Genomic DNA, 13301 nt, shown 5'->3' with positions numbered 1-13301 from the left:
CCAGTGAGTCCAGGTTCAAGAGGTGAAATAAAGAAAATATCTCAAGTGCAAACATCACAGCAAAGGTGCTTATGTATATAAATAATTATGCATAGCAATATTACATATATGTAGTACACATATATATTATATTTCTGAAATCATACAAATATTTATTTTATAAATAAAACTAAAGGACAAATGTCACAGCAGAACAAAAAGGTACTAATATATGTAATATATATTCATACCTATATGTAGTAATGTACACCACATATATTACCTACAAATGTAATATATGTACTTCATAGTATATTTTAAAACTTAGAAAAACAGTCAAATAAATCATAAACTTTCTTCATTCAAATAAAAATGTATAAATATTCTTGATCCTCACCTGCTGCTCCCTGATTGGTCGGATGAAGTTAACACCTGGATCTTCTCTCTTGTTTTTCCTTCACATTTCTCTTCTTTTTATTCTTTCTCTTCTTTCTCTCTTTTACCCTCTGGGTCACATTTCCTGTAGCTTTTCTTATCTTCTCTTTTATATCCCCTTTCTTTCTCGTGTTGGTTTTTTCTTCTCGTTGTTATTTCCTCTCTACTTGTCCTTTATTTTTCAGGATTTTCTCTCCTTCCTTTTGTTTTATTCCTTATCTTCTTGTCCTTTGTCTTTTTGGTTCTTTTTCTCCTTCTTTCTTCTCTGTTCTTTCGTTCTTGTCGTTCCTCTGCCGCTGTTTGAGAGAAAGAGAGACTCACCTTCATCAATAATTCAGCCTCACTCAGCCAACACTCAGTCTTTGAATCAGTTTATCATAAAATCAACAGAAAACATAAAGAACAGTAAGTGTCTGCAACAGGAAACTCAAGTACAAGTGACATCAGTTCACAAATTTAAACAATCAATAATCTCACCTGTAATCTGATCAGCCAATAGAAAGTGGAACTTTTCTCAGGTGAACCTATCAGGTTACAGCTCAGTGTGGACAGACTGAGGTCACCATGGCAACAGAGAGAGAGAGCGAGAGAGAGAGAGAGAGAGACTATATGTATGTACGTGTGTGTGTGTGTGTGTGTGTGTGTGTGTGTGTGTGTGTGTGTGTGTGTGTGTGTACATTTTTTGCAATTTTGACTTCCACAACTTATTTTGATCTTATCTGTTTTACACGATAGTTCAACATATCATACGTCTCTGTGATCCGTCAGATGTTTTCTAACCGCACCAGAAGAAGGAATGGACAGATCGTACTCAGAGGAGACAGGACACAGGTTTTCATTTTTTTTAATGCCCAAAAAAGGCAATTCTGTCTGAATTTGTAAATGTGGGACAGGCCCCTTGGGAATCTGGGACACTTGTATTGACTTCCATGCCAACTTAAAGTAAAAGTCCTGTTGACTAGATTTAGTTAGAAGATGAACCGACTGGAGGTTTCCCTCATTACTCAGTGTCCCACCTGAATTCACCCTGTGTGTGTGTGAGTGGGAAATATTCAACCCCAGCACCTCAAACATTATAGAGATGTGAATCCAGGTTCATGAAAACATACGACAACAAGCCTCATTACACAACAACAAATATTATTGATACATGTGAGTTATTTTTTAGATCTAAAAAAATTAAACTGACTTTACTATGAGTTCCAATGGAAAACTTTGCTCTTTGTACAAATGTGCATGTCCACTATCATTCAACCTCCAGCTCCAGTTCTTTGTGGAGCATCCTTTGGCATTAATAACTTCTAATAAGCACTTTGGGTAAGTGCTGACAAGCTTCTCAAACATTTACTGGAGTCTTTGCTCCTTCTTCACATCCAGCTCAGTGATGTTTGCTTAGGATCACTGTCTGGCGGCTGGAGAGTCCAACGATCTCCAAGATTCAATTTCTCAACTGACGGCGTCACATTCCTCCTTTAATTGCTCGGGTGTTTCAGGGAATCCATGAGCTACACATGAAGTTATAAACTTCCTCCCAATGCTCCCAAGGGAATGTTACATTTTTGGGAAATATTAATTTCCCTTCAGGTGCAATGAAACAATTTCCTCTCTGAGTTTTTGTGAAAGCTTCTTAGTCTCACCCCTGATTGCAACTCACTTTGAACACCTTGTGGGCGGGGCTTATGAGCATCACACCTGAAGCACATTAAGGACGGTTATAGAGTTCCTACATGAATGATCCTGTTTCAACTCAACTTTAGGCCATGAAATCAGCAGAAGGTTTTAAAAACAACAATATTTTCTACGGGTTGATTAATTGTGACGAGGCCATACTGACAAAATATCCTGTAACTCACGAATACTACACCGTACATTTTCTCTGTAACGTAAAGTAAAAAATAAATTACATGAATGTAAATATAAATCACGTGTGAACTCTGGTCTGTTCCATGTTTAAAAAAGACTAAACATCCTCTTCACATGGTTTTTATTTCACCACAAACATCACATTCTACTGTCTCCTCGTATTTACACCACAGAGTCATTGATATGAAAAATATAAACACTTTAATCTCTAACACTTCCTGAATGAAAACATTTCATCTGCAGAGAAAACTGCTTAAAATATAAACTATATACAAAACAGATGTTTGAATAAACAAAGAAATGATCAATAATCGACCTGATTTATCCAGTTTACAGGAATTAATGTGTAACTTCATCATTAATGTCTAAGTCCCGTGATAATAAAAATTCTTCAGAGGTACAGACTCAAATCAAACAGGAACGGAGGTAAATCAATTTTAAACCTGGATTCATTAATTTTAAACTGGTATTAATGAAGTTTAATGAATATAATTTGTATTTTAGGTGAGTGATGAAATTACAAACCTCTCAAACAAAGAGGTTTATATCTTTTCTTAAGATTGATAAATTACCGGTAACATCAGCAGCAGCCATTTTGGGTCTGATCTGCTCCCACGTGGTGTAAATCATGTCTTTCCTTTACTTTAGAACAGAATCAAAACAGAAACTAATAAAATCATTAAACAGAAAAATTAAAATAAACTCGTTTTTTTGGTATAAATGTTAAATAAAATAGAAAAAAGTTCAGAAGCAGCAGAGACATCGACTTCAGCTTCCGGTTGTTTTTCTCCTGAGGCTTTCAGCTGTATCCCATGGTCTTCCTCAGGGGGTGGAGCCTGTTTCAGGAAATGAACCTTGAAGCTTTGTCTCAAAATAGATTTTATCTATAAAGTGTTTTAACTAAACAAACAGAAATTACTACAAAATGGTTGAATTACGGAAACAACTTCATCAAGTTCGTGAATCTTCCTTTCTTCTTATCGTTCACCTCCTCAGTTGTGTCCTTTCCTTCCATCCTTCATTTCTCTGACTTTCTCTTAGGAGAAAAACTGATGAATAAATAAATCTGAGCCAATCACAATCCTCCTAGTGCCATGACGTCACATGCTGCTGCCATGACGTCACATGCTGCTGCTATGACATCACTTGTTCCTTCTACAGCGGTAGCAGCAGGCGCGGCACCACTTCACCTCCTCTTCGTCCCCTCCATCTTCCTTCACCATGTATGGTGGTGGGGGGGCAGCGCCCGATGACCCGTACGGGTTCCCGGCATTACTATTCAGAGCCATTGGATTGGCTATCACCGTGGCAGCATCATCAGAGGAGCGTAGCTTAGCCCTCGGGATAGTCACCTGACCGTACGGATTGTCAATGGAAACGTTGATGTTTGACGACATGGTGGCGTGTCACAGGCGGCCACGCTAAATCTGACCAATCAGAGAGCTCTGTGGAGGAAGGACAAGAACAGAGAGAGTTTAAGAGCGATGGAAGGAAGAGGGGGAAGAAGTAGAAGAGGAGGGGAGGAGGCTAGCATTAGCATGGCTAACCTGAATTGTGCCAGAGTTAGCATTTCAACTTTGAGCTAGCATTAGCACAGCTGACCTGACCTGACCTGTGCCTGAGTTTGGGTTCATCTCTAATCTAGAGTTAGCATGGCCGACCTGGCCTGGACTTCAGTTAGTGTTTAAACTCTGATTTAGCGTTAGCATGGCGGACGGGAGCTATACCTCCAGCCTCTGAGCTTAGCGTTAACACGCCTCAACACCTTTCTCCACACGTGACCTGTGGAACGAAAAGTAACAACACGATAGGTCACATGTTTTCCAATCTTGTAGCTCATTGGCTATTATCCGACAACAAATCAGCCTCTGGGGGCAACACGCAGTGTTTCGGGGCTTCATGTATAGAAAAGGGAGATTTATAGTCCTGCTCGTTTCTTTTATCACACGAGTCAAACATTTCTCCACAGAAAACACAATGAACAATGACTTTTTCTATGTGTTTTAGGCCCAGATTTATTTTCCGCTAATCTCTACTAACATACTGCATATAAAAGCTCCTAGGCAATCGATGTGCTCCCTGTACTGTAGTTTTACTGTAGTACCTGTAGTTTTAGTGAAGTATTTATACTTTTAGTGAAGTACTTCCTCCTGGACTGCTTGATACTTCATTCCTTTGAGAAGATTTCTGTTTTTGTCGAGAGCTGAATCTAATGTGAAATATCTTCCATTAAGTGGAAAACAATAATAATAATAATGTGAGAGCCCACATTAGTTTCACAAGCGTGTTTCAGACTCACCTGTTCAGAGGCCACAGGTGTTTCTTCTTCTTCTTCTTCTTCTTCTTCTTCTTCTTCTTCTTCTTCTTCTTCTTCTTCTTCTTCTCCTTCTCCTTCTTCACTCCCTGGTTGTAAAGGAACCCCTGGTGTCTTCCTCTTCCTCTCGGGGTTTTATCCTCTTTCTTCTGAAGTCAAATCAAGTCTCAAACTGAAGGAAACTCCAGCAACAGTAAAAATCTGTCTCTCTCTCCTTTTTACTGTGTGTGTGAGGCTCGCTCGACCGCCTCGCCCAAACCTGTTCTACCACATGACGATGCCTCTCTCTCTCTCTCCCTCCCTCCCTGTTCATTCTCTATGGAACTCGACCGGTCTCAGAATCCCCCCCGTGTCACTTTACCTGTCTACGGAGTCTCTCTGTGTTTGTATTGTTGGACAAGATCTAATAACCATTTATCAGCTTCTTCTCTTTCTTTAAAGTCTATTGGTCGTTTCGACTCGTCAGTGAGATTTTATCAGTAAATATCTTTTTGTTGCTGTTTTCAATTCTTCGTTTTTTAATTGTGATTCGTGGATTCTCGTCATCTTTAGATGATCAATAATTCTTCATCGTATTTTTTAAACTGCAGCGTCTCATCGTGTTTACACTGATAGAATAAAGTTTTATCATGACTGAATTTTATGTTTTTTCAGGGGATACATGTTCAATATAGTCAATATAATCAATTTGATCAATATGGTCAGTATGAATGTGTGTGTGTGTGTGTGTGAGAGAGAATGTGTGTGTGTGTGTGCGTGCGTGTGCGTGAGAGAGAGAAAGAGTATGTGTGTGTGAGAGAGAGAGAATGTGTGTGTATGTGTGTGAGAGAGAGAAAGAGTATGTGTGTGTACGTGTGTGTATGTGAGAGAGAGAATGTGTGTGTGTGTGTGTGTGAGAGAGAGAGAGAGAATGTGTGTGTGTGTGTGTGTGTGTGAGAGAGAGAGAATGTGTGTGTGTGTGTGTGTGAGAGAGAGAAAAGGTATGTGTGTGTGTGTGTGAGAGAGAGAAATGTGTGTGTGTGTGAGAGAGAGAGAAAAGAATGTGTGTGTGTGTGTGTGTGTGTGTGAGTTGTGTGTGTGTGTGTGTGAGAGAGAGAATTGTGTGTGTGTGTGTGCGTGAGAGAGAGAATGTGTGTGTGTGTGTGTGTGTGTGAGAGTGTGTGTGTGTGTGTGTGTGTGTGTGTGTGTGTGTGTGTGTATAACCGGTCGGACAGAAACTGTTTTTCTGTTGCATTCTAATATGAAGCTCCTCCCACACTCAGTATATGTATATGTATATTTTATGTACATGTAAAATATGTAAAATATGATGTATATATATTATGATGAAACTGCTTCAGGTTTTCATAATTCAATCAATAATTTAGATCTGAAAGTTAAAAAAAAAAGTTTGTTTCTTATCTTCTTCTTATTTAAATTAAATATAATTGATCTTATCCTCATCCTCACTTCCAAACAGGGACATTAACACTTTAATAACTATAATGTACAAATATATATGTTTATATTTAAATGTATGATATATTAAAGATATTCTAGTTTAACTAAAGACCCCCATCCCCCCCCCCACCCCCACCTTTTCCCCTTTCCGTTTCCCGCGGAAGCCCCTCCCTGTTAGCCGTTAGCCACCTAGCTCTGAGGCCGGACGACAGGAGGAGAAGCCGGGGGAGCGGAGGAGAAAAACACGGACAACAGGAGGAGATGGTCCCGGCGGAGGACGCCAGAGACACGCGGTGACCGGACAGCGAGTCCGCCGAACGACGAAGCCGCTTCCCGGTGCGTGACTGCGGCTGTAAAGGACCGAGGAGAAGTGGAAAAACAGGGAGCCCCCTCCCGACTGTCCCACTCCTCCTTCATCCTTTCTTCCTTTAACGAGCAGCGACAGGACACGCGATGGTTCGTGTCGCTGTCGGTTTGTTGATGATTCTCAGAGTTTAACTTCGCGAGGAGGAGCGGCTCGAGTTAGCCTGACTTCACTTTCCCATTGGCTTTAATGAAGAGGAGTGGCTACAGCTAGCCCAACTTCACTTTCCCATAGGAGTGGCTAGCGTTAGCCCAACTTCACCCTGCCACTGGTTTTAAGGAGGTTAGCATTAGCTTAACTTCATAGTTCATGGAGGTGAATTCATAGATGAAGTAATAGTTGGATTTAATCAATACATCAGTTTATTTCTCTTCGTTCTCCTCAGTGATTGCTTGTGTTTTCATGGAGCTGAGAGAGTTTTAAAAGTTCAGTCATCAGTTTGAAGCAGCTTCACTTTATTCAGTATAAACACAACATCACATGTTCAGCAGCTGCAGGACGTCACATCAGCTTCATGAAGTTTATCAATGATGTCATCTCGTAGAAAAACATGTTTTTGTTCTTTCAGCTGTCATCAATTAAGTTATTGACACGTCTTACTGTGACATGTGATCACAACATGTTTTGTACACATGTATTTAACCTCTACTCTCTCTCTCTCTACAGATGACCATGCAATCATTCCCTGCTCGCCCTCGCCGTTAGTGTCTGTGTTTGTGCGCGTGGGACTGATCAGGATGGGGTTTGGTCGAGATCTGAGGAATTCCCATGAGGGTTTACTGAAGCTGCAGGACTGGGAGTTAAAGGTTTGTCTCGCTGAAGTTCACATGTGTCAGAGCCAACGTTTAATGGTCTTATATTCTGAAACATGTATGTTACACGTTAAGTTCAGACGTGTTGAGATCAGCGCCTCCGATCAGTGGTGACATGAATAAACCCTGAAGTCTACACTGTACAAAATAACATTTTAAAGACCCATCAGAGCTGTCAGACAAGAAGTGTGTTTGTCGCCCTCTAGCTGCTGGAGACGGTGAAGCGATTCATGACTCTGCGGGTGAAGAGCGATAAGGAGTACGCTGCTCTGCTGCTTAACATGACTCAGCAAACAGAAAAACAGGAAGCTGCCGACTACGTCAGCACCGTCAGCAAGGTGAGCGGTCTTACCTGTTCATTCAGTCCCGGTGTGTTTCGCCCTGATCTGCAGTCAGACCCACTTTTCTCTCTCTCTCTCTCTCTCTCTGTGTGTGTCAGTCTTGGTCGCAGGTGATTCGTCAGACTGAGGCGCTGGGGCGAGTGATGAGGAGTCACGCTGACGAGCTGAACTCAGGTCCTCTGCACCGCCTCGCCACATTGATACGAGACAAGCAGCAGGTGAAGAAGAGCTACCAGAGTCTTCATCAGCAGCTAGAGAGCCACAATCACAAGGTCTGCTGGGAAATAATCAGAAACACCACATCATCTGATCGGGTCTTTCCCTCTATAACCTGGTGTTTGTCGTTGATAGGTAACCAGGAGTGACCTGGAGAAGCTGAAGGCGACGTATCGTCTGTTGAGCCGTGACGCAAACAATGCCAAAGAAAAATATAAAGAAGCTCTGACAAAAGGTTTTTATTGATCTGTGATCAGTTTGTGTTGGGCTGCTTCTAGTTTATGGCAGTTCATCTAAAGGTCAACAAAGATTTAAAGTCAATGTTTTTGACCTTGACTGAAACCAACGTCTCTGACTCCTCCCCCTCCCTGCTTCTGATCCAATCACAGGCCGGGAGGCAGAGCGTGCCCGTGAGCGTTACGACAAAGTGACTGCGAAGCTCCACAACCTTCATAACCAGTATGTGTTGGCGGTGTGTGGCGCTAGAAAGCAGCAGGACGACCACCGACGCAACGCTGCGCCTGCTCTGCTGGACGCTCTGCAGAGGATGCAGGAGGATATGACGCTCGCACTGTGAGTCACATGACCCCTGACCCGCTAACTGACACATTTACTAACGCGCTTACTGAGCTTGAACTCTGTTTCAGCAGTAAAAGTAATCTATTACTCTTATGTCACTGCAGTAAGAGTATTCTGGAGGAGTACTGTGAGATCAGCAGTCTTCTGACCGATGACATCGTTAAAGTTCATCAGGAAATCTCAGCAGCTGTTCAGCAGATCGATCCGCTCGCTGAGTATCAACACTTCATTGACGCCTACAGGTCCCAACATCACACTCTGTGGTTACCGTGGTAACATTCTCTCTCCTTGTCACCGGGGTAACAGTGTCTCTCCCTCAGGTCACCAGAGACTCCGGAGCCAAACGTGGAGTTTGACACTACTCTATTGGAGGAGACGGACAACCTGCCGGCCAATGAGATCCTCTGGAACACGCTGACGGCTGACAGTCTGCAGGCCATGTGAGCTGCGGAAAAAAGACAAACTGTCACTACACTGTTTCCTGTTAAAGTAACGTCTGTGATTGGAACTTTTTTCAGGATGTCGTCAGCGACAGAGGAGCTGACACTGACTCAGCAGAACCTGAGGACGAAGGAGGCGTTGGCCGATGACCTCGACACCAAGATTCAGACAAGTCAGCAAGATGGCGAGCGGAGGAGCGAGTGAGTAACGTCTGTTTTCATCTCTCTCTCCATCTCTCTCCATGTCGCTCTCTCCTCATTTCTGTCTCTCTCGCCCTCAGCTGTGTGCTGATGCTCAGTCAGAAACTCGCTCTTCTCGAGCTCCGTCACGCTGTCCAATCTCTGCGTGGATCTGAGGCCCGCCTCGCCTCCCAGAAGGCCCTGCTGGACACCAAGATGGCTGCCGCCGCCACCTCCCCTCCCCCACAACCGTCTCCCCCTGCACTGCCATATGAGGACGACGCTCGTTCTTTGGGATCTACCGTAAATCTGCACAGGAACTACAGAACACTTTCTTGCTCCTTTTGTCAGTTATATGTTTAAACACGACGTGTGTGTGTGTTTGTTTTTAAGGATAAGACGAAGGAGAAGACGTCTCGTTTCGACACGCTGCGTCACTCTCTCGCTGGAATGATTCGTTCTCCTAAATCGATGCTTGGCTCCTCCTCCTCGGTGAGACCCTGACTCTGATTGGACCATCATTTGTCTATGACGATGTTTGTTTGGTTGTTGTAAAGAGATTGTCTCCCCCCCCATGCAGCAGTTCTTTGATGTGATCCCCACCTCGGAGCGCCCCCTTGCGGACCAGGATTGGTATCATGGTGCCATCCCCCGCACTGAGGCTCAGGAGCTACTGCGGCAACAGGGCGACTTCCTGGTGAGGGAGAGTCACGGTAAACCAGGCGAGTACGTCCTGTCGGTGTTTTCTGATGAGCAGAGACGACACTTCATCATCCAGTTCGCCGACGTACGTATTGTTAGAACATTCAGTTAATTTTAATGATCATCTACACTTTTATTGTGATTAAAAATGCCTGTAATTAAAATACACTGCCATGTTCATCCCTCCTCTGTGTTTCTCGTAGAGTCAGTACCGCTTTGAAGGGACAGGTTTCTCCACAATCCCTCAACTCATCGAGCATCATTTCTCCACCAAGCAGGTCATCACCAAAAAGTCTGGAGTTGTTCTTCTCAACCCTGTCGTCAAGGTAACCACTGATCTGTTCACCTACACATACATGAGCACATTAGCACGTCTGAGCCAAGTGATTGATTGACTGATTGTTCAGGATAAGAAGTGGATCCTGAACCATGAGGACGTGACGCTCGGGGAGCTTCTGGGAAAGGTGACGACACGACACACGACAGCTTTTCTCTTTCAATGCGTCCATTTCCACATGTGTAACCTCTCTCTGCCTCCATTAACCATCATGCCCTGCTGTCTGCCGGTTGCCAGGGTAACTTTGGTGAAGTGTTTAAAGGGACACTGCAGCGCGACAAAACGGCGGTTGCTGTTAAAACCTGTAAAGAAGATTTACCTCCAGAGCTGAAGATCCGCTTCCTGTCTGAGGCCAGGTCAGATTTTCACATGAACCCTGAAAACAACAGAACTGCAACAAACACTTTTTTCAGTTTAACTCCTTATTTTTTGTTTTTTAAATTTGCAAAATCATTACACACATTATCTCAAGGCCCAGTTAAGTTGACACCTCAAAAATGATAGAGAAAACCAACAGTCCCCACAATGAGCAGCATTTTGAAAACTCCTGATTAACTGAAAGAAACGTCTAGACTCAATGTGGGCGGCCATCTTCCTCCACCGTGTGGTTGACTGGCCTCATGCTGCTTGTCTGTGATTTGCTGCAGGATACTGAAGCAGTACGACCACCCGAACATTGTGAAGCTGATTGGTGTTTGTACGCAGCGACAGCCGATCTACATCGTCATGGAGCTGGTTCCTGGTGGGTGGAGCTTCACCTGCCTTTTGCTGATTTCTTATTGGTTCGAGTGTTTAACAGGTGTGTTTGTGTGACAGGTGGGGACTTCCTGTCCTTTCTAAGGAAGAAGAAAGACGAGATGAAAACGAAGCAGCTTATTCGCTTCTCTGTCGACGCCGCCGCCGGTATGGCATACCTGGAGAGCAAGAACTGCATCCACAGGTAACGGAGCGCTGTGGTGTCTTATAGTCTGTGAACATCATCTGCTCTTCCAGAAACTTACTTAATGGTCGGTAATCTTTTAAAGATCAGCACCAAAAGACTTAAGCAACGTTAACGATTCCTTTAATGCCGGCTCAGACATGGAGCAAATTGAAATCCCACTTTAAACTCGCAGTCCCTTGAATGAACCTTCACTTGTCTATCTCCACGTGTTCCTCAGGGACCTGGCGGCGAGGAACTGTCTGGTGGGGGAGGGCAGCGTGTTGAAGATCAGTGACTTTGGGATGAGTCGTCAGGAGGACGATGGCATTTACTCTTCATCTGGACTCAAACAGATTCCCATCAAATGGACGGCACCTGAAGCCCTCAACTATGGTAACACCATTTATAAACAGGTTGTGTATTCTGTTTCCTGCTGTAATTGGTCTGACTGCCCTGCTCTGTGATTGGCTGCTGCAGGTCGTTACAGCTCAGAGAGTGATGTGTGGAGTTACGGCATCCTGCTCTGGGAAACCTTTAGTCTGGGGGTGTGTCCTTATCCCGGGATGACCAATCAGCAGGCTCGAGAGCAGGTGGAAAAAGGTAAAGACGGCGTTCACGCCTCTTTAATTAAGTATTTGGTTACATATATCAGTTTATCATTAAGAAATGAAGTAATGATGATCATGTGACATCTTTGAGCTTTTCAAAGCGCTAAATAAATCGGATGTATTATTATTATTATCTATAGATAGACACAACCTTTTATCACATGGTAGAAATTAAGACATGGCATTATGATGTCATACAGTGTACAAATGTTCGTTATAATGTCATAATGAAATGACACCCCCCCTCCTCCTGGTTGCTAGGTTACAGGATGGCGTGTCCTCAGCGGTGCCCTGATGAAGTGTACAAAGTGATGCAGCGTTGCTGGCAGTACAATCCCGAGGAACGACCCAAGTTCTCTGAGCTGCAGCGAGACCTCACCGCCATCAAGAAAAAGTGATGACATCATCAGAGACGGAAGAGAGTGAAGTCCCGTCCTCGGCAGCAGAACGCCATCACAGCACGCCATCAGAAAAGACGAGTCACTTTTATGTCAGGTGGGCGTGGTCAGCAGGTGGACACATGTTACAACCTTTGTTAATATTTAGCATTTGGCTAAACTCTTTAAACTACATTATAAAAAAGGAAACACTGTTGGGTGCTAACAATGCCGCGATGTTAGCATGTAGCTACACACTAACATGACCTGTTGACACCACAGCTGGTCGATCCACGATGCTCAGCTAATAGCATGAGCGTGAATGTAGCAAGTTTTCTTGCTCTGTGTAAATGTGTCTGATTACACTGAATTGAGTTAGAATCTACATCAAAGTCCTGATCAGGAATCAATGATCACATATTGATTAATAACAATATTCAAATCAATATGAGATTAAACAAAAACTATTAAAACTTTGTTTAAACCTAAACTAAAGAACAAAAACACACAGTTGTTTACACCGACCAGTCACATGATCAGTAAACATGACGTCAGTGGGAAGCTAAAAACACCAAAAAGAACTTTTTACAAAATAAGCTCAAAATAAAGAGCGGCGCACTGCAAGTGTGATGACACATGTGACAGCCACGTCCCATCACTACTGTAACCATGGCAACGGATTGAACACTAAAAAGGATTCCACTGCTGAGGACTAATCAGCTGTCAGCACTAATATAAACTGATTCTTTTTATTTATTGTTTTTATTAATTTTATTTCTTTTTATGTTTGTCATGTTTTATTTTCTGACAGCTGAAAAAATATTTACACACATCAATCACACAGACCACGCCCACCTCGATTTTTGTTTTACAGTGTAATTCCAGGAAATGTTTCTGACCAATCAGTGGCTTCCATCATGTCGTTGGGCTAAAGTTTTTTCTCTTATTTTCACAAATAAGTTTTTTAATTTTTATCTTTTAGTCTGAATTTATTTAATGAAACCAGAGATTACAAATTGTTTCTTATATAAACAGCACTTACTGTTTGTTTACTGGTTGTTATAGTAACTGGGAAAAAAATCTGTTACAATGAAAGGACAGTTGCATGTAAATGAGTCGAGAGTCTTGATTGGTCAACGTCATTACCTGGACTGCATGTGGGCGGGGCCTAGACATTAGTGATGTCAGAGCTACTGACTGTTACTGTAAATAAATTAAAGATTTTTTTTCTTTTAAAACATTTGTTTTCTGTCGAACACTAATCGTCCGTTTGTCTTTTATATTTGTTCCAACTCTTTATGAAAATATCTTTGTAGCATTTACTATGAAAATAAAAAATGAACAAACAGATCTTGTCATTTTTAATGTGTACGATTAAATGAGGTAAGACTT

General features: G+C 42.7%; 2 protein-coding genes and 1 long non-coding RNA gene across 4 annotated transcripts in view; 1 reads left to right on the top strand and 2 right to left on the bottom strand.

Annotated features, from left to right (window-relative positions):
* Positions 1 to 819, bottom strand: part of rnf224 (ring finger protein 224) — a 1753-nt gene extending 934 nt beyond the window's left edge. Inside the window, exon 1 of the mRNA XM_035185050.2 lies at positions 377 to 819. The gene's annotated coding sequence lies outside the window, so the exon portion shown is untranslated. The remainder of the gene's footprint in view (positions 1 to 376) is intronic.
* A 1564-nt stretch (positions 820 to 2383) lies between these two features.
* LOC118125416 lies at positions 2384 to 4862 on the bottom strand. The gene is made up of 2 exons (XR_004698844.2): positions 4577 to 4862; positions 2384 to 3722 (listed from the first exon to the last, which is right to left on the bottom strand). It is a non-coding gene; the product is annotated as an uncharacterized LOC118125416 (long non-coding RNA).
* A 1329-nt stretch (positions 4863 to 6191) lies between these two features.
* Positions 6192 to 13257, top strand: fer (fer (fps/fes related) tyrosine kinase). 2 transcript variants are annotated; one of them, XM_047344395.1, is made up of 20 exons: positions 6192 to 6367; positions 7062 to 7201; positions 7414 to 7545; positions 7647 to 7820; positions 7900 to 7999; positions 8154 to 8337; positions 8448 to 8585; positions 8664 to 8783; positions 8862 to 8984; positions 9065 to 9266; positions 9357 to 9455; positions 9547 to 9750; positions 9869 to 9991; positions 10073 to 10129; positions 10240 to 10358; positions 10650 to 10744; positions 10819 to 10942; positions 11163 to 11317; positions 11402 to 11524; positions 11794 to 13257. In XM_047344395.1, the coding sequence occupies exons 2-20, from the start codon at positions 7133 to 7135 to the stop codon at positions 11928 to 11930; spliced, it is 2478 nt and encodes an 825-aa protein (XP_047200351.1). In that variant the 5' UTR covers positions 6192 to 6367; positions 7062 to 7132; the 3' UTR covers positions 11931 to 13257. The 2 variants fall into 2 exon arrangements, with proteins under 2 accessions (XP_047200351.1, XP_035040205.2); XM_035184314.2 differs by having other exon boundaries at positions 9544 to 9750.
* The last annotated feature ends 44 nt before the right edge of the window (positions 13258 to 13301 follow it).

This window comes from Hippoglossus stenolepis, chromosome 18 (genome assembly GCF_022539355.2).
Source record: "Hippoglossus stenolepis isolate QCI-W04-F060 chromosome 18, HSTE1.2, whole genome shotgun sequence".
NCBI lineage: Eukaryota > Metazoa > Chordata > Actinopteri > Pleuronectiformes > Pleuronectidae > Hippoglossus > Hippoglossus stenolepis.
Note: the sequence above shows the minus strand (reverse complement) of the source record. Positions and strands in the feature narration are given on the sequence as shown.

Excerpts from the sequence above, each read along its gene's own strand:
- fer (XM_035184314.2), top strand. The coding sequence starts at position 7,133 with ATGGGGTTTGGTCGAGATCTGAGGAATTCCCATGAGGGTTTACTGAAG. Across the intron at positions 9,456-9,543 it reads TGCTTGGCTCCTCCTCCTCG|CAGTTCTTTGATGTGATCCC; the intron begins GTGAGACCCTGA and ends CCCCCCATGCAG. Across the intron at positions 10,359-10,649 it reads CGCTTCCTGTCTGAGGCCAG|GATACTGAAGCAGTACGACC; the intron begins GTCAGATTTTCA and ends GATTTGCTGCAG.